Genomic DNA, 23,757 nt, shown 5'->3' on the forward strand with positions numbered 1-23,757 from the left:
GCCTGTGACTCCGGTGGGTCCATCCGTTTCATCTGCTCTTCAGTCGGCGCCGAAGTTACCTGTGGCGCCGGATGCGGCGTCGGTGGCTTCGGAAGATCGGCGCCGATCTCCGACTTCGGCGGAGGTGTTGTCGACTCCGCGGATTGAGCAACGACTGCATTCAAGGAGGCGTGCTCTCCGGGTACTAGAGGAGCAGGAGTACCAACGAGCCCTAGAGGAAGGAGAGCTAGAGGACTCGGGTGATGGGCTGCGTGGACTGGAGTCGGCCAGTGGGCTGGACACTTCCCCTGAGTGGGACCTTTCGTCCCCGGGGGAATATACCGAGGAAGCTGCTTCCTTTCATACAGTGGTACGGAAGGCAGCTAGTTTTTTGGACCTGCCTTTGCCGGTGGTGGAGGCGAAACAAAACCTTTTGACAGAGGTGTTGCATCCGGCCTCAGCCGCGGCGGAGCCTCTATTACCTTTTAATGACGCTCTGCTGGATCCGGTTTTAGAGGTGTGGAAGAAGCCGGCATCTTCCCCAGCAGTTCACAGAGCCGTGGCCAGGAGGTATCGGACGGCTCCAACTGATCCTGGTTTCCTATCTAGGCACCCTACGCCGGAGAGCTTGGTTGTGCAGGCCTCCTGTTCGTCCAAATCAGCGCCTGGTTCTTTCCCGACGGTGCCTGGGGACAGAGGCTCAAAAAAGCTAGAGGCGCAGTCGAAGAAGATTTTTTCGTCCTGCAGTCTGGCGTTAAAAGCCACTAATGCGACCTGTATCCTGGGGAGGTATATTCATGCTCTGATGGATGACATCTCCTCTTCGTTTACAGAGCTTCCTCAGGGTCTTTTGGATCTTGTCTCTGATGCCCAGGCTGCTGCGACCCAAATTATCCAGACGGGACTGGATACCACCGACTCGGTAGCCAGAGCAATGGGCACAACTGTGGTGGAAAGGAGACAGGCCTGGCTCCGTAACTCGGGCTTTTCGGCAGATGTACAGTCCACATTGTTGGATCTCCCGTTTGATGGGGACAAACTGTTTGGGGCTAAGGCTGATTCGGCCTTGGAACGTTTTAAGGAAAGCAGGGCCACGGCTAAGTCGTTGGGACTCCAAGCTCCTTCTTCCACGGCCTCTTCCAGATTCTTCAGGAGGTTTCGTGGATTTGGGCGTGGCTCTTCCTCCTCTTCCTTTCGGGGAAGATATCAGCAACCTGCCTCTTCCCATCCCTATAGATCTTTTAGGGGGAGGGGTAGGGTCCGCACCAGGGGAGCCTCTCAGCAGCACTCTGCCTCTTCCTCATCCTCTGGCGGGGTGCAGCAGGGGAAGCAGCCTTAGGCTTCCACCATTTCCCACTCACTCCTCTCCTGTAGGGGGAAGATTACAGCATTTTCTCACCAAATGGGAGACTGTTACGTCGGACACTTGGGTTCTCAGTGTTGTGGGAAAAGGCTACACCCTTCCCTTTCGGGAGTTTCCGCCCCTCATCCCGCCCCGCCCTTCGTATTGTTCACAAGAACACCTCCTGTTGCTAGAACAGGAGGTAGAAGTCCTCCTTTTAAAGGGCGCGGTGGAGTTGGTCCCGGAGCAGGAAAGGGGTCAAGGAGTTTACTCAAGGTATTTCCTGATTCCCAAGAAGGATGGTCGTTTGAGACCAATTCTGGACCTGAGGATCTTGAATTGGTTCCTCAAGCAGGAAAAGTTCAAGATGCTGACCCTAGCACAGGTGCTTTTGGCGTTGAACATGGAAGACTGGATGGTGTCTGTCGACTTGCAGGATGCTTACTTTCATATCCCGATACTCAAGTCACACAGGAAGTATCTCCGGTTTGTGGTGGGATCGCAACACTACCAGTTTGCGGTCCTTCCGTTTGGTCTTACTTCAGCACCTCGAGTCTTCACGAAGGTGATGTCGGTGGTTGCGGCAGAGCTCAGAAGGAAGGGGATAGCAGTATTCCCTTACTTGGACGATTGGTTGATCAAAGCCAAGTCCCCGGAGCTTGTGTTGCGTCATCTGCAGTCAACAACCCAGTTGTTGTTCGACCTGGGCTTTTCGGTGAACGAGCCCAAATCTCACCTGGAGCCCTCTCAGCGCCTCCTGTTCATAGGGGCAGTACTGGATACGACATTGGGTCGGGCCTTTCCTCCGCCTCAGCGGATTCAAGATATTCAGGATTTGGTTCCAATGTTTCGAAATGGAGCGGTAGTTCCAGTCCTCAAGGTCCTTCGTCTGCTCGGTCTTTTTGCCTCCTGCATTCTGTTGGTCACGCATGCTCGCTGGCACATGAGGGCTCTTCAGTGGTGCCTCCGAAGGCAGTGGTCTCAACACAGAGGGGATCTAGAGGGTACTGTCAAGATCTCCAGAGATGCTGCTGTGGATTTGAAGTGGTGGATTGCAAGCAACAATCTTTCACAAGGAAAACCGTTCCAGCAGTCGCCACCAGTGGCCACAGTCATAACGGATGCTTCCACTCTAGGGTGGGGAGCTCATCTGGGGGATCTGGAGATCAAAGGTCTTTGGTCTCCAGAGGAACAGATTTTTCACATCAATCTGTTAGAGTTACGGGCTGTACGTCTGGCTCTCAAGGCCTTCCTTCCTTCCCTTCGTGGTCAGTCGGTACAGGTCCTAACGGACAATACTACCACGATGTGGTACATAAACAAGCAGGGAGGAGTGGGGTCGTACCTTCTCTGCAGAGAAGCTCTTCGACTATGGTCCTGGGCAAAGGACCATCGGATTTGCTTGATAGCAAACCATCTGGCCGGAGTCTTGAACGTGCGTGCGGACAGTCTCAGTCGCCACTTCTCGGCAGACCACGAGTGGCGTCTCCATCCAGATCAAGTCCGTTTAATCTTCCAGAAGTGGGGGTTTCCTCGGGTAGATCTGTTCGCCACTCGAGAGAACGCGCATTGTCCGTTGTTCTGCAGCCTTCAGTATCCGATGCAGGAAGCATTGGGGGACGCGTTTCAAATGACCTGGTGCGGCCAGTTGCTTTACGCGTTTCCTCCCATACCCTTGATTCCTCGAGTATTGAGGAAGATTCGCCAAGACCGGGCTCTAGTAATCGTAATAGCTCCGGATTGGCCAAGGAGGGTGTGGTACTCCGACCTTCTCCAACTCTCAACGTGCCCGCCGCTCCGTCTCCCTTTCAGGGCAGACCTCCTCTCGCAGTCGCAGGGGCAGGTTCTACACCCCAACCTCCAGAGTCTGCACCTACATGCCTGGAGATTGAACGGGGCAACCTGAGTTCCTTCTCTCTCCCGCCTGAGGTAGTGGATGTTATATTAGCGGCCAGGCGACACTCCACTAAATCTATCTACGCTAATAGGTGGTCTAAATTTGTTGCGTGGTGTGGAGAGAGGCAGATTGATCCTTTACAAGCTCATCTATCGGACGTTTTGTCTTTTGCTCTATCTCTGGCGCAGAAAGGTTGTGCAGTGGCTACCATTAAAGGTTATTTATCGGCCTTGTCAGCCTTCATATGTCTTCCAGACCAACCATCTTTATTTAAATCCCCTATTGTTATCAGATTCTTGAAAGGTCTTCTAAATCAATATCCTCCAAAGCCATTCGTTATGCCGCAATGGGATTTGTCCTTAGTCCTGACTTTCCTTATGGGGTCCCCTTTTGAACCTATGCATTCTTGCCCCTTAAGGTATTTGTTTTTAAAAACAGTCTTCCTGATAGCTATAACATCAGCAAGGAGAGTGAGTGAGTTGCAGGCCTTATCAGTAAAACCCCCTTATACAACTTTTTATGGGGATAAGGTGGTGTTGAGGACCAAGGCTGCTTTCCTCCCGAAGGTTGTTTCACCCTTCCATTTGGCTCAGGCAATTACTTTGTCCACGTTCTATCCTCCGCCTCATCCTTCCAAAGAGGAAGAAAGACTGCACCGTCTGGATCCAAAGAGAGCGTTGAGCTTCTTTATCAATAGAACAAAGGATTTCAGGCTGGAGGATCAGCTGTTTATTGGATACGTGGGCAAGAGGAGAGGAAAGGCAGTCCACAAGAGAACACTATCCAGGTGGGTTGTTCTTTGCATTAAAATATGTTACTCTTTGGCAAAGAAGGATCCTCCTGAGGGCATTAGAGCTCATTCCACCAGAGCTAAGTCGGCCACTTCGGCCTTAGCCAGAGGTGTTCCTGTGGTCGACATCTGCAAGGCCGCAACTTGGTCGTCCCTTCACACTTTTGCAAAACATTACTGTTTAGATTCTGAGGTTAGAAGGGACGGCCATTTTGCACGGTCAGTGCTGCAGGATTTCTTGGTTTGACCATTTAGGCACCCACCGCCGGGCGTGGTACTGCTTTGGGACTCTATTCATGAGGTGAGGAATCCACAGGTAGTTGTATCCATCAGAAGAACGAGTTACTTACCTTCGGTAACGACTTTTCTGGTGGATACATTAGCTACCTGTGGATTCCTCACGGTCCCACCCGCCTCCCCGTTGCCTTTATGGTCTTGCCAAGTAATCCTTGAGTGCGCTCCTCTTGATCTTTGAGGGTGCAATAGATGTATATATATAATATATTTATATATATATATAGGTATATGTGTATATATCTTTATGTATATACTTGGTGTGTGTATATATTTTTAAAAGAAAGAGTTTTATATATATATATATATATATATATGTACATAAAAAAGATTTACAGTTATTCATACAATGTGGTGTATTTTTACAATATAATGGATGTTGCTTTGTTCTTTCATTGCATTGCCTGGTTGTTCTCATGCACGTAAAAAATGATTGGTACTGACGTCCGCACGTCGTCGAGGACCTCTTATTGCCTGTATGACGTCAGACGGCGTCGCGTGCGAGACAGTGACGTCCTCGTCGACGTGCAGAGACTAGTAAGAAGATTTCCGTAGAATGCTGGCGCCATGGGAGTATTCATGAGGTGAGGAATCCACAGGTAGCTAATGTATCCACCAGAAAAGTCGTTACCGAAGGTAAGTAACTCGTTCGTCTCGCCAATATCCTATGATTTATCACTCAACTACCAGGTTTTGAAAAATATTTTGGAAATTCCGCTTTTTTTCTCCAAACAGCTTATGAGTTCCGAAAACACACACATTTTTTCTCAAATAGAGACTTGTCAGTTTTGTTATAAATATATTTATTCAGTCAAACAAAGCTTCTAATTTAGAAGATTGAGCTGCACACAGGAAAGCTGCTTACACGCGACAGGCTTGCTACCTGTAGCTCACAGACTTCTCATTGGAGGAGCCTATTAGAATAATTCCCGGCTGCATGTGTGGACCCCGCAGCACTTTTCATAGGTGCATTGTTCATTGAAATGTAACTCAGGGTATCAATATCCATCTTTGTTTTTGGTGAGCAGCACCCTGTAACAGCCTATCTGAGATACTGTTCCTTGGAAATTAGCAGATAAACTACAAATGAGCATTTCTGTATCTGTTGTGCAGGAAAGAGGTGAAAATGTTATGACTAAGCAGGAACAAATTCAGGGTGATAGGCTATGATTGAAACATGCAAAAAAGCTTCCAGTGTCTTTTTTAAGATCACTGAAGCTCCCCCTACCTATGATGCCCTCTACTAGCAGTTGCCTCACAGAGTCCGTTATTTTTTCCATCTAATGTGAACAGGATCTCAGAGCACATGTGAAGTTGCACGCCTCTCTATTTTTTTAAAACCTAAAATTCATACCATATCCTTGCTTTTTCATTTTCTCTCAATATCTTTAACATTAACCAATCGAGTTGTTGCTGATTTGTGGCCATCTTTCTCCTCAGAAGTACCTTCTGTTTTTGAAAAGTGTCCCTCCTGTCTTAGGAAGAAGGGTTTCTCTGACCCCTACAATTATACTGTGTCATCTGTAAGGAAAATGTACAAAAGGGCTTTAAGTGACTGAGAGTGTGTTAGGCTCAGAGGAATAATGCAGGGCTTAAAAGCAGAGTACAAAAGGCAGAAGAAAAAAAGCTTCAACCTGCTCTCTGTCAAAGGTGGATTCATTGACCCCAATGATCGACGTCTGCAAACTTGCCCTTGTTATGTTATCAGCTTCACTATTGGCATCACTATTGACTTTGGTAGGACTCTCAACAGTGACGTAGAAAACAGACCACCATTCATCATCACAGCTCTCAATGTAAAAAAAGAGATGCATTAAAACTCCTTCAAAGTTCTTATCTCTGCTGAAAAGAACATGATTGTGTCAGAATCACCCAGGATGGCTACTCCACAGCTGTCAATTGTGTGTGTCTTGTCTCAACCTTGCTACTATATTCTCCATGACTGTCTCACTTCATCAGCATGCATGCCTCCGGACTTGACACCACATTTGTTTTTACCTCTTTTCAAAATCCGACTCCAAAAAAAAAAAAAAAAAAAAAAGAGTAGAGCACCTGCCTGTGCATCCTCAATATATGTGTTGTCCTAGTACACCAGAACTACAGCATGCACTTCCTTTCAGACCACAAAGGCCAACAATCCGTTTTAAGGACCGAGTTCAGGTTCTTTTACAGATGTCATCTCCCAGGGCCAGCATTAATGTCTCCACTACGGAAAAGGAAATCAACTCAGACTCCTCCTCACAGATCTATGACATCTTCCTAATGTACTATGGAGAGGAGAACAAGACCCAGCTCTCTTTCCAGATCCAGGTTTCCTGTTTCATACTCAGATGATACTCATTCATCTCCCACACCAACATCACCAGCCCATCTCCCTCACATGTCTCTTCCTCATTGGCAATATGATAGCTGTTCTTGAGGTCCAAGCCATGGGAGAGCGGCTCAGCAATACATTCCACATTATGTGCCACAATGAGCAGTTTCAGTTATTTTGGAAACTTTATTTCTAAAAGCAGTTCCAAAGCCCTTTCTGCCTTTAGTACCTGGCCTACATTACATTGCAGAGGCAAGGTTTCTTATGCCAGCCGCTATAAAGGGACCTCTTGAAAAATATAGGGCTCTACAACAATGTCCAGAATTCCTAAAGGCTGAGCCCTAACCTGATTGAGTGATAGTGACTTTGATGAAACGGAGACATGCCTCAACTCTGGAAACTATTGCACAGAGCAAGAAATCTACTGGCAGGAAGGAATGTGGGACGGAAGCTACTCTTCTAACAAAAAAACAATAAACTGCCAGTGTGATGGCTCTCCTCAAAAGAAAACAGAACCAAATCTTTAAGGACATTCGAAGTTTTATTGTTGAACTTGAAAAAAATCTACGGCAAGAATTTGCAGAAATGCTACATGAAGAATTGTTAGTCTCCAACTAGATCATAAGTGCAGCAGTTCAGTGAAGTAATTGACAGCTACACAATACTGTCATAGGGTATCTATTACATATCTTCATGACATAGCTCAAATAATGAACCTTTCGTTTACAGGGTCTGCCTTGTTTGGACAACACATGATGGAAGAGATGCTAAAGAGGAAGAATAAGGTGGAATCTCTGAAGGTAACAGGCATTGAACAAAGGAAACGGTTTGTCAAGCAGAAATTCAAAGCATATCATCAGCGATATTTCCAATGCAAGGGTCAGTCCCCATGCTGGCCTTTTCAACCTCAACAACAGCAGTATCCTCAAGATCAGAGATACCCTCACCAGAGGAGGTTGATGAAATCCAAATCGTCATTGACAAATATTTCCACTTCCAAGCGAAGGCATTGCTTTTGTAACATATAATGACTATCCCATACCTCCTGGCCCTTCTGGTTCCCACTCCAACGGTAGAAGCAGTCCCCTTGCATTTGCCAGAGAGGGCTTCAGTTACAAGAGACAAGTGGGTACTAAATATTGTATCTCAAGGAAAGTTTCTATGTTTCAGGGCCATTCCACCCCCTGCTCCTCCTCATATCAACATCACTGCATCAGATACTTAACAAATAACAATCCAAGGACACTGGGTCATGGCCTCAAGGCTTTTCTCCCTGACAAAATAATCAGCTATCCAAGTTGAAGCAGACAATACCATCATCCTGCATTACCTAAACAGACAAGAAGGCATCACATTAAGAACACTGTCCATTGAAGCGCAGACAGTATGGTACTAGGCCCTCGGCAGGTAACCAACACTAACAGTGGTGCATAGTCCAGGGGCAATGAATAAACATGCAAACGTTCTCAGTTGCTATTACAAAGAGTTTCACGAGTGAGTCTTGGACAACGTAGTCAGAAATTACAGCTTTCAATGGTGGCAAACACCTTCTGTTAGAAAATTGTTCCTTGTTGGTTAGGGTAGGCACCTCAGCCAGGCGGGGAACACTACTCTAGTTAGGTCAAGGGAGCTACAAACCCAAGATAACCCCTGCCTAACTCCTTGGTAGCTTGGCACAAGCAGTCAGGCTTATCCCAGAGGCAATGTGTGAAGAATTTGCACAACACACACAACACATAACACAATAAATACACCACAAATGAAACACAACAACAAATTATATAAAAACAAGCTGCATTGCTTAAAACTTCATTAGACCAAACACAACATGTATCAGTAATACTCTGCTACACATGCAGTTGTCAGCACATCACACAGGTTACCGGTACTCTGCAAAAGCAAGCAGTAGTCAGGTAAACATGTAGGTTATTACTATCCTGCAAAGCAAGCGGTAGTCAGGTTATTGTTATCACCAAAATGCACGTCATCATAAACACATTAGCTTGAATGCCAAGACATAATCATGAATGCAAAAATAAAAAGCTACTACTCCAGGCTGCATACATCATAAAATATTACCACCCCACCCCACTACATATCATCACAAAACACTCCCTCCCAAAGCATGTACTGCATACCCTGAAATGTTACTTATAACACAGTACAGGACATAATAAGTTAGTGCAGGTCAGAGTACACAGCATACAAGGATTGTGAGGTCATAAAACAGATCGGGGGTGCCTCGCTTTCGGTACCCCTTTCCGCACCTTCCTACAGAGGTTACAGTGCGTTTGGCGCTTCTATTAGGAGTTATACAGTGACTAAAAGAAGTCACCACACCCAGCACAGGAGCTCTGGCGCTCCTATTACCGTAATTACAGTAAATAATAGGCTCGGCAGGGACGGGATCTCCGTCGAGAGTTCCCTCCCCTAGTGCAAGCCACGGCCAGTATGAGGAATGTGAGGGCACACCCACCTCCTTAGTTAGACCTCACCCACAACTCCGGGGATGCGGGGGACTCCAACTGGTCTTCCCATTTATGCATCTCTACTGCGGCGTCTTCCTTGGCTGTGGCAGTGAGTTGCTGCCTATAGTTTTTTTTAAAGGCCCAAGCCATACTCTCCCAAGGTATTGCTGATGGGAGAGATGCAGCAATGTTCACCATACGATGTATAAGACAAAACCGACTCACTGGGTAAATTGTTTCCATCTTGGGTAGCCTTTCGGCACCATGCCTGTCTGAGAACCAATGGCTTTTCCGGGGATTTCCAAGCCTCACTTATGGCTCTCCCGTCTTTTTGGAGAGAAGACACACTCAGCGCTGGAGGGCTTTAAGGATAGCAGAGCTACGTCCAAGCCCTCGGGGTTCTTTGTGGCCCCTTGCCAACCTCAGTCCGCCTTCCATGGCCACGGGGCTGAAAGGGTGTCAAACTGCATCCATACCCTCCCAGCCACCATGGACAGCAGGATTCCCAGCTTTTTTGTGGCCGGGGATGCTGGTCCTATAGACCAGGTGGGATAAGTAGCCAGAGATCAGGCCAGTCCAATGCCCCCTACAACCCACTCTTCCCCCTTTGGTTTGCCCTCTGACCATCATGGGCATCCAGTTGGGGGCAGGATATGCTATCACTTGCATCAGTGGAGGTCAGTTTACAGATTGCCCAGAGGGGTACTCCATCCTTTTTGTGCATTCCCCTTAACCCACGCCACCTACGGACGACCGCCTGACAGAGGATCACTTCTCCCTGCTCCATCAGGAAGTGCAGGCTGTCTTGGTCAAGGGAGCCATTTAGAGGTTGCCAGCATCAGAAGAAGTTGTGTTTGCTATTCCTGCTTTTATTTTCTGGTGCTCCGAAAGGACGGAGGTCTTAGTCTTACTCTAAAACTGGGTCTTCTCAATCTCTATGTGAAAAAGGAGAAATTCAAAATGCTCTTGCTCGCCCAAGTCCTATCTTCCCTGGACCCGGGATACTGGAAGGTAATGTTGGACCTTAAGGATGCATATTTCCACATCCCAGTCCTGCCTGCCCACAGATATTACCTGCGGTTCACAGCAGGCAAAGAGCCCTTTCAGTTTGCTTTGCTCTCCTTTTGCCTTACCGCATCCCTTGGGTGTTCACCAAAGGAGATGGCAGTGGTTGCAGCTCATCTGCAGAGATCAGGGCTATCAGCCTTCCCCTATCTCGATGACTGGCTGTTGAAGGTGAGCTCGCCCCAGGCTGTCGTCTACCACCTCCGGGTTACGGTCGACCTCCTGCATTTGCTGGGGTTCACTCTAAATGTGCTGAAGTCACACATGACACCCTTTCAGACGGTCCTTTTCATGTGAGCTGTTCTGGACACAGTGCATTTTCAGGCCTACTCTCCTGAAAGTCCAGGATATTCAAGATATGATACTGATGATTCAGCCTCTGTCTTGGAACTTGGTGAGAATAACCCGAGGTTGTTACCCCTTATGGTCTCCTGCTTGTAATGCATACCTGTTGGCATATTTAGGGTCTGCAGTGGGACCTGTCGTTTCAGTGAGCAGAGCATCAGGGGAATCTCTCTGACATGATTCACATCTCAGAGGGAACAGCAAAAGCTCTGCAGTGTTGGCTAACGAACCATGATTGGGTCAGTGGAAGGCCCTGTTTCCTTCCCCAACTAGAGATAACTGTTGTGACAGATGTCACTTCTGGGATGAGGCAGCAAACTTGGAGAGGTGGAGATCAGAGAACTCTGGTCTCTGGCAGAGTCTGGGCTTCACATCAATCCACTTGGCATTGAAAGCCTTTCTTCCTTCAATAAAGGGAAGCCTGGGACAGGTATTCACGGACAACACCTTTGCCATGTGGTACTGCAACAAAGAGGGCAGGGTCGGGTCGTGAACCCTTTGTCAAGAGGCTCAGTGTCGCTGGACATGGTGGGCTCTATTAATGCCAGGGATGCCACACTTAAGCTGACGATTGCTAGCAGACCATGAATGGCACCTCCATCTGGAGTTGGAGCAAAGTCTCTTTCAACAGTGAGGAAATCCTTGGTTATATGGTTGCCACTGCCCAGAACATACATTGTCCGCAATTCTGCATGCTGGAGTTGCCAAGGCAACTATCTCTCTGAGACGCTTTTTGTCTTGAGTGGAGCTCGGCCTCCTCTATGCTTTCCTCTACTACCACTACTGCCCGGTATTCTCAAGAAGATCAGGAACGACAGTGCCATAGTTCTTTTTGTGGCCCTTAAATGGGCATTGAGAGTCTGGTATCCCAAGCTGTTGAGCATGAGCATCGATCCCCCAGTCAGGCAGCCTCTTCGAGAGGATCTTCTGTCGCAGCAACAGGGGAGGGTCCAGCACCCGAACCTTCATGCGTTGAAACTGAGTGGCGATCGTTGACAGCTTTTGACCTTTCTCCCAAAAGACTGATATTGCCAGACCAACGTTCTTTGTTCAAGTCACCTGTTGTGGCTAGGTTTCTGAAAGATGTGCAACATGTTTCCTTCCGGGCCATTCATCGTGACCCAGTTGGACTTAAACCTTGTTCTAACTTTTTTAATGTATGCATCCTTTCAGTCTCTACACCACTGCCCTCTTCCATTATTGACCAGCAAGACTGCTTTTCTAGTGACCATTTCAACGGCCATGAGGGTCAGCGAATTTCATGCACACTGGGCACACCCTCCCTACACCACCTTCTACTTGGACAAGACTGTACGCCATACTTCTTTCTATGTAGGCCAGAACATCACCCTGCCTACATTCTTTGCTTTGACTCACCCTTCCTAAGAGGAGGAGGGACTTCACCGCCTTTACCCAAAAAGAGCATTGTTGTTCAACCTTGATCACTCAAAAGAGTTCTGGGTGGATGATCAATTCTTAGTGGGGTACAAAGGGGCCATGAAAGGGGAAGTCTGTGCCGAAACGGACCTTCTCAAGATAGATAGTACACTGCATCAAGATCTGCTACACATTGGCCTAGAAGAAACCCTCCAAGGTTTTGCATGCTCATTCTACCTGAGCCAAGGCTGCGACCACTGCGTTTGCCCATGGAATCCCTATCTTGGACATCTTCCAGGCAGCAACGAGGGCATCTCTGCACTCATTTACCAAGCACTACTGCCTGGACAGTCTGGTCTGTCTTGACAGGCACTGCACCTGTTCAGTCCTGCAGGACTTTCTAGTTTAAATGGGCTTCTCAAACCCACCTCCAGGAAGGAATTGCTTGGTATCTTCTCAGACCCACTTCTGGTGAGGAATTGTTCGGGTATCTATTCTAAGGTAAGGGTTCTAAGACTAGAAGTCTCGATCAGAAGAACATGTTAACTTAACTTTGATAATGCCTTATCTGGTAGAGAATATCTATCTGCAGATTCCTTACCTGCCCTCTCACCATCCAGATCCAGTCTGACACCTGGGGAATATTCTAAGGTAGGGAATGTGCAGCTAGATATTCTCTACCAAATAAGGACTTAGCAAAGGTAAGTGACTTGTTTGTCTTGTTAGGAGTAGGCTAGGATTGTTGCCCTGCTCATACTTATGTTGGCAAAGTGGAGTGTGTTCTGGGCTTATTTGTGCCCACTGTGTCAAATATGCCTTTAATGAAGGTCACTGTTCGTATTGATTGGTGTGAGGGGTTAGGTCTATATTCTCAGTCTGCTTTCAGTAATTCTTCCTTTAGTGGATCCTTCTTTTTGTCTCAGTTTCTTAATGCTAGATATTATTTAAGTGCATGTGCCTCATATTACTGCTTTAAACATGTCCCATACTCATGGGTCAGCCTCACCACCTGTGTCATTATTGTGAATGTACTCCAAAATGAGTGTATGTAGTTCAGCTTCTGGAGCTGGGTCTCGAAGAAGAATGTAAGATTGGCCTGCCTTTCCCTCTTGAACACCCATTTAGTCTTTCAGGCCTTCATTAGGTTTATGTTCTCAAAATCTCATCAGGATCCTACATGTGATGTGTCTGCTAGCTGGATGGCTAGGATCTCTGCTGCTTTTACTCTGTCAGAGCTTTGGTGATATTTTAGAATTCAAAGGAGATGCCAAAAGGGAATAACCATCCATAAAGTATATGGTTGCTTCAAAGCCTGTTGGTTATAAGACAAAACTATTGCCCTCCAGTAATGTTGCCAGAGCGATATCTTGAAACCAAGTGAAGTGGCAACTTTGGAAGGAGAACTGTTAGTTGCTTCTGGCTGCCCGTAAAGCTCGTTACTTTACTTGGAACCTGTGAAATATGACTAGGATGTCTATTGGGCCACTTGGTTCTCCAGTTGACTTAATTTGTGGATTAGCCAACTGTATTTTTGTTTGATTGTCTCCCAGCAGTTCTGAGAAGAGGCCAATTCTGAATGTGTCTAAATTTGGTCCCTCTGCCCTCTTCCACTAATGCCGAAATCTGATTATTTTCCTCTTCAGAAGTGATTTTCCAAGACTTCACATTTTCAGGCCAATGCATTTATCTGTGTTTACGGTCTGTTTAAAAGAAGCTTTTGAGGCTTGTAGATGTTAGATATTAACTTCTGAGTCGATTACCATACAACACACTGAATCTTTATCTGAATGAAGATTTGCAATCTTTGCCATAGATCAGTGTTCATATGGGTTGTCCCTTGGATAAATCAGCCTTTATTTCTTCTCTTAGTTTGTTCTTGAAAGATTGTAGACTCTCAATGAGATCTTTTTCGTCATTGCCATTGTGTTGTTTGATATTGATCATTTAGGGTTCAGTGGCTGTGGTCTTTTCTCTCTTAGTCCCTTAATTTGTGCTGTGGTTAATTTTTTTCTTTAATTTTAATTAAAGAGTGATGTGGAGAAGCATTTGCTCTTTATCTCTCTTCACCCCGTTCAGGGTCTTTTGTTGTGGCGCACATTTCGATAAGTCCCTTCTCAGTCCATTAGGACGTCATTACCCGGGCTCTATCCGGGCCTAGTAGATTCCCTCACACCTTCCGCTAGCACACCAAGTTATGACAGTGGCTCTCCGCCTCAACATTGATTCTGTCTTAGTCGTAATGCCAGTGGTTCTGTTGGTTACTCTGAGCCTGCCCTCGATGTGTCAAGCTTCGTGTTCACAGGTGATTCTGGTTTCTAGCTTGCCCTTGCTCATCAGGCTAGTTGAGCCTAGCAATACTGAGTTTGAGAGGTCAGCCCTGCCCGATCAAGCTCTTCAAGTCGGCTTTCTTCTGTGTCCCCTGGTTTCATTTATGAGCCTTCCTTCTGCTTAGGGAGTTTCTCCTCCACTCTTCTGTTGCGCCTGGGGGGCTGCTTTCCTGGATAACAGGGCCTAATTTGAAGTGCCCCACCAAAGAAAACTCAGTACGGCTCATCTGCACTGAACAGTGCTATAGCCATGCCCCCATTGTATTGTTTTAGCACTGATATTCGTAATCACGTTTAACACATGGGCATCTCAACTTGCTGAACGCTTGAGCTGAAGATATTATTTCTTATTACAGATAATTGCAGAGCTGTTCCTAGCTCAAATGGTTTCTTTGTTAAATGTATGTTCTTTGGTTTCCAGTGGAAGGAACAACTAAAAGAGCAAAAGTTGCATGCAATGCTTATATGGTCCCTGTGGGTCATCGGATGGTGGTGATGAGTCAAATCTATCGACAGACACTGGCAAAGAGCTCAGAGACACTTTTTGGAGCTCATGTAAAAATTCACAGATGCAATGAGTCTTTCATATATCTTCTCTCTCCATTAAGGTAAGATTATCTATTTCTTATCTTGTCCTCTAGTTTGTAGTGTGCATATTGTGTAAGAAAAGTAACTTGATCACAGTGGATTCTTCATTTACCATAAAAGCAAAGTAGCATGCACTGTGCCACTTTGTTCCTTTGTTTCATAGAAGATCCTATTTGATGATGGTGAGATCATGTCATAGATATTGGGAATCTTCCTAGCCTTAAAATGTTAACACCAAATGTAATTCTCTTCAATTAACCAAAGTTACTTACACCTGAAATTTTGCCTGCAAATTCCTGTTTTGTTACTAGCATATCAAGATGTGTTCCCTTTTTTTGTTTTTGCATGAAGAACATTGTTATTCTGTAACCTTGTTTATGTTTTGATTTTAAAACCCATGACTAGGGTAAGCAAGACTACATGGGCAGCACTCCTCAAGCTTCTTTTTCTTTCTTTTGTGAAATATAATTGTTGGGACTAAAATGTCTCCTGCATGGTCGGTGTGCATGCTCCAATGCCTTGATTGTCCAATCGGGTGTGTATTTGTTGTTCTTATTTTCATTCTGGCCCTAGACTCGTACTATTTTAGACCCAGGCTTGTCCTTGACTACGCTTGACCTGCTGTGTGCTTTGGAGTGACACAGCAAGTGTGCCTTCATAGAGGACAGAGGACTACTATCCCTGTCCTGGGCATAGCACAGAAAGCGGTGGTAGCAGCATACTGTGTTTTAAGATTAACATTGCGACCAGACCTTTTTATCTTTTGGCACTAAGATTGGAGCCTACAAAACCCCTCGTGTGTAAAGTTCACTGTTATGTGAATGCTTAGAACCTCACTCAGACATTCTGTGTGTATGTCAAGTGTGTGTCCATTTGTAGTCTGCATGTTGGAAACTGAAAGTGAATGAGTACTGAAGACAGTTAGATCCATTTTGGACGCCCTTGGTTTGGCATGGCACAAGACTGAAGACGAGGAGCTCTTCCTCAAACACTGGAATGGTATTACATGCATTCCTGTGACTGAAGGGTAGAGATTCTGACACTGAAGTCAGGAGGATAGAGGCCACCTTTAGATATTTCTTAACAACTTTTGTTAGGAATTGAGGTCAATTTACTTCTTACTGATCGCTGTCATTTGGTTGATGGTAAGGGTGAGAGGCAGGACAGGAGTTTGTCAGGCAGGATGAGGATGTTTGTAGGTCAGGCCTGCCCTTTTTTTCTGTCCCTGATTACTGCTTAAGAAAGGCTGATGACAGCCAGGGGCAAAAACCTCACACTTTATCGTATCCATGTTGGTAGCGCTCCAGTTTGAAGACTGCCCAGTGATACCTTCTGTGAGAAGCTTCATTCTTCACATAGGCTGTGTAGAAAGAGCAGCCTCAAAAGGACATTTGGAAAGAGAACCACCTGAAATTAATCTGCCTGACCGCCACTCTCTCAGAGGTAAGGGGACATCACCAGAAGTCTTCACTTTATGCTACAGGGGCTGGTGGTCTGCCTAGTGCTTAGAAGCCTGCCTGCTGAGAAAGGGAAGGCACCTGCCTGACCATGCAGGAGCAGAGACTGTTCGAGAAGATAAGCCTATCATGTTCATGAGCAGAAGAACATCCAGAAATTGCTGAAAAGCTTAAATGAAATCAGAGATCCAGTCAGGGCTGAAACTCCTGTGGTTATTGTGTGGGCCCGACTTTGGCTGCTGTGCTGAAGATGGTGTCAGCTAGTCAGAGCTGCAGCTGCCGTGGTGGTGAACTTGCCATTCTGGGCAGGGCTGCAGCGGCCCTGGCGACCATTTTGGTAAATGTTTGCAACGTTGGCTCTGCAAATACCCTGGTGATTGTGTCCGCCTCGTCATGCTGCAAATGCCTTTGTGACTGTATCAACTGCCCTGGTCATCATATCGGCCTAGTTGAGGCCTGTACCTGTTTCAGGGTGGGCCCACAGCTCGAATGGGGCTTAATCTGTCTCAGTGGCTGGACAACCTTGCAGCAGCTCAGCCCTCATTTGTGCAGATGCACCAGGAAAGCCACTTAATGCCAGACTGAACCTGGGCAGCTGCTTGAGATGAGACGTTGGTTGCACTGTGCCTCCTAGGGGACTGCCTTCAGTTATGGCATGCCTTTGCTTATAGGAGGGCAAGGGGAAGGTTGAGACTAAGCCTCCAGATGTATTCTAGCTGAGCATGAGATACTCGTAGACTAACCATACTTGCTTCACTACAAGGGATAAGAAAATACGATGTACATGAACTGATTGTACATTTCACTTGTGGAGCCCTAGAATCTGCATCTGATACTGATTCATGCTTCTTCCCTAATTGCTGTAGGAACAAGCTTATCAAGGGTGACCCGGTGGGAGATAGCATAAAGGCAAATTGATGGGTGTAACCCAATGAGGAAGAGTTGTTGCCAGAATCACTGCCTTTTACATTGGATTGAATTGTGTAGAATTTAGTATTGGTGTGGCTGTTAAAGGTTACTTCTCTCATGGGGGATCGATAGCCATAAGCATTTGATAGATCCCAGAGCACTTCTTTATGATATCTTCCTGAGTGTAGACATTCGCCATAGGCATACGGTAACTGAAGGCAGTCCCCTAGGAGGCCTGTAGGAACACTTAAGAACATAATATGCAGTCTAGGCAAACAGGGTACAGTGGTGCAATTCTTCAGACTGTACTTAGAAAAGGGCTAACACACACATATAAGTGCATAATTTGAGGTAAATATTTCTCACAAGAGCTCAAATCTCCTTCACATCCCCTTCTCTGTAAAAGTATGAGATAAAGAATAAAAGGACAGTGTAGCCCCAAATGCTGCTATTATGGGAGTGTAAAACAGTGACTGTGCCTTTAAGGCTGCAGTGGCCACTAGTATCCCATCATGCTCGGTGGCAGTTGCTTCAGTTTTTTTTTTTCTGGTACCCGGTGACAGGATCCTGGCGCATTGAACTCAGCCTTTGAGACTTGTTTTTTCTTCAAAAATCACCTATCAATTTTGGTTTAAACTGTTTTACTCAAAGTCTTTTATCATTCTCTCACCTTTTAAGGCTTTTGCTGACAGAAAATAGAGGCATCTTTTCCATTTGTCATGCCTATCCTTGTTCGACAAGTGCCCTGCCTGTGGGAGAAAGAAGGCTAAAACAGACCCTCACAGTCGCTGTGTTCTCTGCCTTCCCTATAGTCTTAATCCAGAGCAGTGTCCTCACTGCAAGATATTTTCACACCGCACCCTGAGAGAGAGAAAGAAGATTTGTCTTCATGGCCAGGAAAAACAGTGCAGGAAGCAAGTCCAGTCTCGAGGTGAGTGAGACCTCAAAGTGAGGAAAGGGGCAGTCCTCTTCCAGGGCTCTTACATCTACTTCTGAGGGACGTGGAAGGTCCACAAACAGAGTGCCAGCTCGAAAACGACATCTTTCCTGGTCGACGTACAGGGGAGCGACATGTACAGCACTGACTTGCTCGCCATTGAGAATTGGTTAACCGTCAAAGAAAGGGTACAGATCGTTGTCGAGACAAGTTAGAACTCATGTGCTGTTGATGCACGCAGTGAGATAGATGTCAAGAAGTCTGTTGATGTCAAGGCGGCCTGAGCTCTCGCCGCCAAGGAGCAGCTTGACGTAGAGACAGCGAAGGAGAAGATCAATGTTGAGTATTCGCCAGAGGTTATGGTTGACTTCTAAGCCCATCTCAATGTCGAGGACAGAAAGGAAGAGGAAAAGGAGATGCATCCATTCTTCTTCAGAACCGGGGTACTCCAGGGCTTATTCCCCTTCTTCACTGGTAGTACTACCGGACACACCTCCCCCTCCTCCTACTTCTCCACCACCCTCACGGCACAACCTGTGCTTACCCCTCCAGCGCCTACACCTCTGCCAAGACCTAGATCGCGCTCCAGAACACACCATTGGACACACCATCAGAGGCATCATTCTAGGCGCTCATTGTCTTCCATTGTCTTGGGCTCTCGTCATCATGGCCATCGAAATCGAACCCGTACTACATCAAGACATGCACAGGCACACAACGTCCACATCTTCATCATCTACAGGACGATACTCACTAATATGAATGGATTCTCAACCTCCTCGAATCTCCGATGGATGACACTACCACCTTCCAGGAGGTTCTAGTGAGGGGTGCAGAAAAACTTAACACACAGATGTCGGTCCCCACACCTTCCACATCTGTCATTTTTTAGAAGTTTTACCAGCGACCAGCTTAAAGACCTCTACTGCCATTGGTGCCAGTCTATTAGAGCCCGCAGTGGAGCTGTTTCTGACCCCATCCTCAACACAGCCCTTACGAGACGGCAGAAAAAATATAGGCCTTTGCAACAAGATCCTCTGTTCCTTAAAGCAGATCCCCCCTGATTTGGTAGTGATTCTGGTGGCGAAGAAGTAGCCTCTTCTGTTCCTCCTGATAAGGAGAGTCAAAAACTGGACTTGGTGGGTCGCAAGCTTTGCAACACAGCAGCAACCTCCTTCAAGGCGGCCAGTGCCACTTCCCTCCTGGGTAGATAAAATAGAGCACTCTTGGACAGTTTGCTGACAATCGTCCTGGAGACAAGGGAGAGGACTTGCTAGAGGTCGTTAATGAAGGACTCCAGGTGTCCAACCAAGTCATAAGAGCTGAAGTGGACTCCTCCTTGTTAGTGGCACATGAGTATTGTCACTGGAGTGCCTTAAGATGGCATTTTTGGCTACACTTTACATTGCTAAAATCAGAGGCAGCAAAAGGATTTAAAATCTTTATTTCTATGGATCTACCCTCTTCGGCAGCCACACAGACAACAAGATGGCTCACATGAATTCTGAATTGGAGACTCTTAAGGATGTCTGCATAGAAAAACCAAAAGATCAGAAGCATCCTTTCAGGACTTACCAATGTCGGTTTTACCCTTAGAGGGGTAAAACCCCTCATTCGTACTAGAGTCGCCAACAACCTCAACAACAACAACGACCTTACCAACAGCAGCAGTGGGCACAATCTAAAGGATGATCTTCCCACCAACTTGCTCAAGGGTGTAAACCCACAACAGGTGCAAAACAATGAATCCTCCCTTCCCCCTCTTCAGTTACCCACTCTCGTAGAAGAAAGCATCTCACACTTCCTGACAGAGAGGTGAAAAATGACAAGAGACGCCTGGGTGCTGAATATTGTTCAGAATGAATATTCTCTCAGATTCACCAGTGCTCCCCCGACCATGCCACCAAAACCATCCAACCATCACTTACCAATGCTTCACAAAGAAGTCAACATCTTTCTGCAGAAGCATGCGATGGTAGTTGTGCCCCACAAACAACCGGGTACAGGCATCTACTCCAAATACTTTCTGGTGAAGAAAAAGGACAAAAACAAATTCAACCCATTCTCGACTTAAAGGTAGCCAACAAATGGATTTGGAGAGAGATGTTTTGGATGCTGGCATTGCGTCAGATCTATGCCCAACCACAACAAGGAGACTGGCTTTGTTCCATAGATCTCCTAGACGCGTACTTTCATATACCCATCATCAAGAAACGCTGCAAGTATTTGAGGTTTGTAGGGAAGCGCACCACTATCAATAACAGGTCCTTCGATTTGGCCTCAAGCAAGCTCCCAGAACCTTCTCCAAGTGCATGGCAGTGGTAGCTGCTCATCTCAGGAGGTACTGAATCGTCTTCTGTCCATATCTATACAATTGGTTAACCAAGATTTCAACTTCACAAGAAGCCCAGCAGCATTACTACTGGGCACGCGAAGTCCTGCAACAATTGGGGCTTCACATCAAGTCAATCTCCAGTCTGGTTCAGACTCTGTAGTATTTAGGGTCTACCATCGACACCATGCAGGGAAGAGTGTGTCCTTCGGAGGAGAGACTTTCATTGAGCCATTAGAAATGTCACTCTCTAATGAAAGCCTGTCATCCCACAGTGAGGTTTGTGTCATCCCTCCTCAGATCCATGGCCTCATATGTCTTCCTCACTCCGAATACACACCTCAACATGTGTCTCCTTCAGGAATGCCTTGAGGACCAGTGGGACCAAGCAACAAGCAGCTCGGAAGACAAGATCATTCTTCCCCTTATTGGAAGCAATCTCTGATTTGATGGTGCTCTACAACCAAACTCCCTTAGGGGATGCCCTTCCACCAGCAAGCACCTTTTTAGACTATAGTAACAGACGCATTGTTACTAGGGTGGGGAACCCACATGGGTCATTTCCAAATTCAAGGCGAATGGTCTCCGAAGGAAATGACATATCACATCAACTGCTTCGAGCTCCGGGCAGTCCACCTAGCATTTTGCCTGTCATTCAAGACCCAATCCCTGCTTGTTCAGATGGACAACACAACCACCATGTACTACCTCAACAAGCAGGGAGGAACGAGGCCCAGACCTTTGACCCATGAAGCACAAACAATTTAGAGATGGTTCATAGCCAGAAACCTTTGGATCATGGCAACTCATCTCCCAGCTGTGCAATATGTGCAGGCAGATGCCCTCAACAGGGCCCTACAAGAAAACCACTAATGTGTCCTTCACAATGACGTCGTACAAGACATTTTCAGGCTGTGGGGCTCTCCACACATGGACTTGTTCGCCACGGCAGAAAGCAAGAAATGTCAAAGATTTCACCTCAAGGTACTTCCAACCAGTGTCCGTGGGGAATGCCCTATGAATCGACCGGTGAGGCAAATTTCTCTATACCTTTCCTCTAAACACTCTAATCCAATCCCTCTGATCTTCAAGCTGTCCCACTCGAGAGCCAGACTCATCCTGATAGCCCCAGAGTTGCCACGTCTGTGGTGGTTAACGGACCTCCTTTGCCAGTCGCAGCGTCCACATCTCAAGCTGCCAAGCCGACCAGACCTTGTAATGAAGTTCAGAGGCCAGATGGTTCATCCCAATCTCTCCTCTTTAAATTTGGCAGCATGGCTCCTGAGCTAGTGCAGTATGGCCATTTGAACCTACCACAAGACTGCATGGACATTCTCGAAGAGGCTAAGCAGCCGTCATCTGTACAGCGTATGCCTTGAAGTGGAAGAGATTTTACATTTAGTGTTCATCCAAGAAGCATTCTTCCCTACCTCCTCTACGTGACAAAATCTGGCTTACAATTCTCTTCCATAAAGGTCCATTTGGCGTCTCTTACTGTCTGCAGAAAATGTCCTTCACAAACCTCTTTTTTCAAAATCCCAGTAATAATAAATTTCCACGAAGGGTTAAACAAGGTATTCCCTCCCATCAGGTGTCCTTCACCTCCCTAGGAGAATAACGTAGTCTTTTTTTGTTCGATGCAGGATCCTTCTGAACCCATTCATAAGGCATCCCTCCAGCATCTCCCTTGGAAAACAACTTTCCTCGTAGGCATCACATCAGCTTGTAGGGTTAGTGAAATCCAAGCTTTATGTGTTAATGAACCTTAAACAGTTTTCCACTCTAATAAAGTAGTTCTAAAAACTCATCCGAAAATTCTTCCCAAGGTTATTTCAGATTTTCATTTCAATCAGGCAATATCTCTGCGGACTTTCCATCAGAATGCTTCAACACCAGCTGAGAGAATACTTCATTCACTGTGTGTTAGAAGGATTTCAAAATTTTACATGAATAAAACGCGTGACAGGCGCAGATAGGACCAACTTTGTTTTTTTAATCAATTATAGCCCAGTCCGTACAGGTTTAGCCCCTTCCAAACAATCTGTTTCCCTATGGATAATCTCCTGCATACTTTTATATTTTTACAAAGCCAACAAGACTTTGCCGGCTAGACCCAAGGTACATACTATAAGAGGCAAAGCAGCTACAGCTGCTTTGATGAAAAATGGCCCTATTGCCAACATTTATAAAGCGGCCACATGGAGATTTGTTCACACATTCACCAAGCATTACTGTTTGGACTCAAATGCTAGGGCAGATGCTCAAGTGGGTGAAGCCTCCCCAGAAACGTATTTGCCTAATCCACTCTTAACTTCTCTCCTCCGTTCTTTCCACTGCGATTATTAGGGATGCTCTTGTCATTCTATTCAAATGCTTATGACTATCAATGGAGAAAAGGAATAGTTTCTCACCTGTAACTCCAATTCTCTCATAGGGGAATCTCCATTGAAGTCATAAGCAACCCGCCCTGCTGCTTGGTGGACAGAGCAGAGGAAAGTATTGGACTTAACTATCACTGACACTTCTCGTCATACTGAAGCAACTGCGACCTGCTGAGCATCATGAGATACTGGTGTTCTATGAAGCCTTAAAGGCACAGGCAATGTTTTACACTCACATCATAGCAGCCTCTGGGGATACACTGTCCTTTTATTCTTCATCTCTTACTTTTGCAGAAAAGGGTTTGTGAAGGAGGTTTGAACTGTTTCGTATGGGTGTGTGACCCCTTACAATCTGAAGAATTGCTCCACTTTAGCCTTATTGCCTAGGCTGCGTATGTTCTTTTTTCAGTGTTTCCACAGGCCTTCCTAAAGTAAGATGAACGTCTACACGTAAGAAGATATCATATAAAGAAGTGCTCCGGTATACCCGCACTTAGACAGAACTATTCAAATGCTTATGACTTCAATGGAGATTCTCCTACAAGAGAACTGGAGTTACAGGCAAGAAACTGTTCATTTTTTTCTATAAAAACAAGTGCTGGACATGGATTGTTAATATGTCTATTGAATTCTGAGCTCGAGCCCTGACACTATGTCCTTTAGAAGCTTTTCAAAAACAGAAAGGATTGTTGTTGGCCCGTTTTGCAGAGCCATAGTAGTATGGATCCCAGAATACCAGTGGCAAGCAGCCTCAACCACCTCACGGTTGTTCCAAAGAGGGCCTGTAAGTAATGCATATTAAACTTACAGTTGATTATCTTGTTGCCTCTACCCCACCTGCCTTTGTCCCATCATCATGGTGTCTCCCAAGGTCTGGGTTTGGAGAAATGGAGAAGTTTCTGTTTCAGATGGTTAGCTTTACTAGGCAGGTTCTTAGCAGGCTTTTATTTTATTG

At 46.2% G+C, this 23,757-nt stretch overlaps 1 protein-coding gene across 10 annotated transcripts in view; it reads left to right on the forward strand.

Annotated features, from left to right (window-relative positions):
• TBCCD1 (TBCC domain containing 1) overlaps positions 1-23,757 on the forward strand; it is a 356,963-nt gene that overhangs the window by 107,655 nt on the left and 225,551 nt on the right. For all 10 annotated transcript variants that reach the window (XM_069225791.1, XM_069225786.1, XM_069225795.1 and 7 more), the window contains one exon: positions 14,620-14,806. In XM_069225791.1, coding sequence (XP_069081892.1) covers positions 14,620-14,806 — 187 coding nt within the window. The remainder of the gene's footprint in view (positions 1-14,619; positions 14,807-23,757) is intronic.

Source organism: Pleurodeles waltl, chromosome 3_1 (genome assembly GCF_031143425.1).
Source record: "Pleurodeles waltl isolate 20211129_DDA chromosome 3_1, aPleWal1.hap1.20221129, whole genome shotgun sequence".
Lineage (NCBI taxonomy): Eukaryota > Metazoa > Chordata > Amphibia > Caudata > Salamandridae > Pleurodeles > Pleurodeles waltl.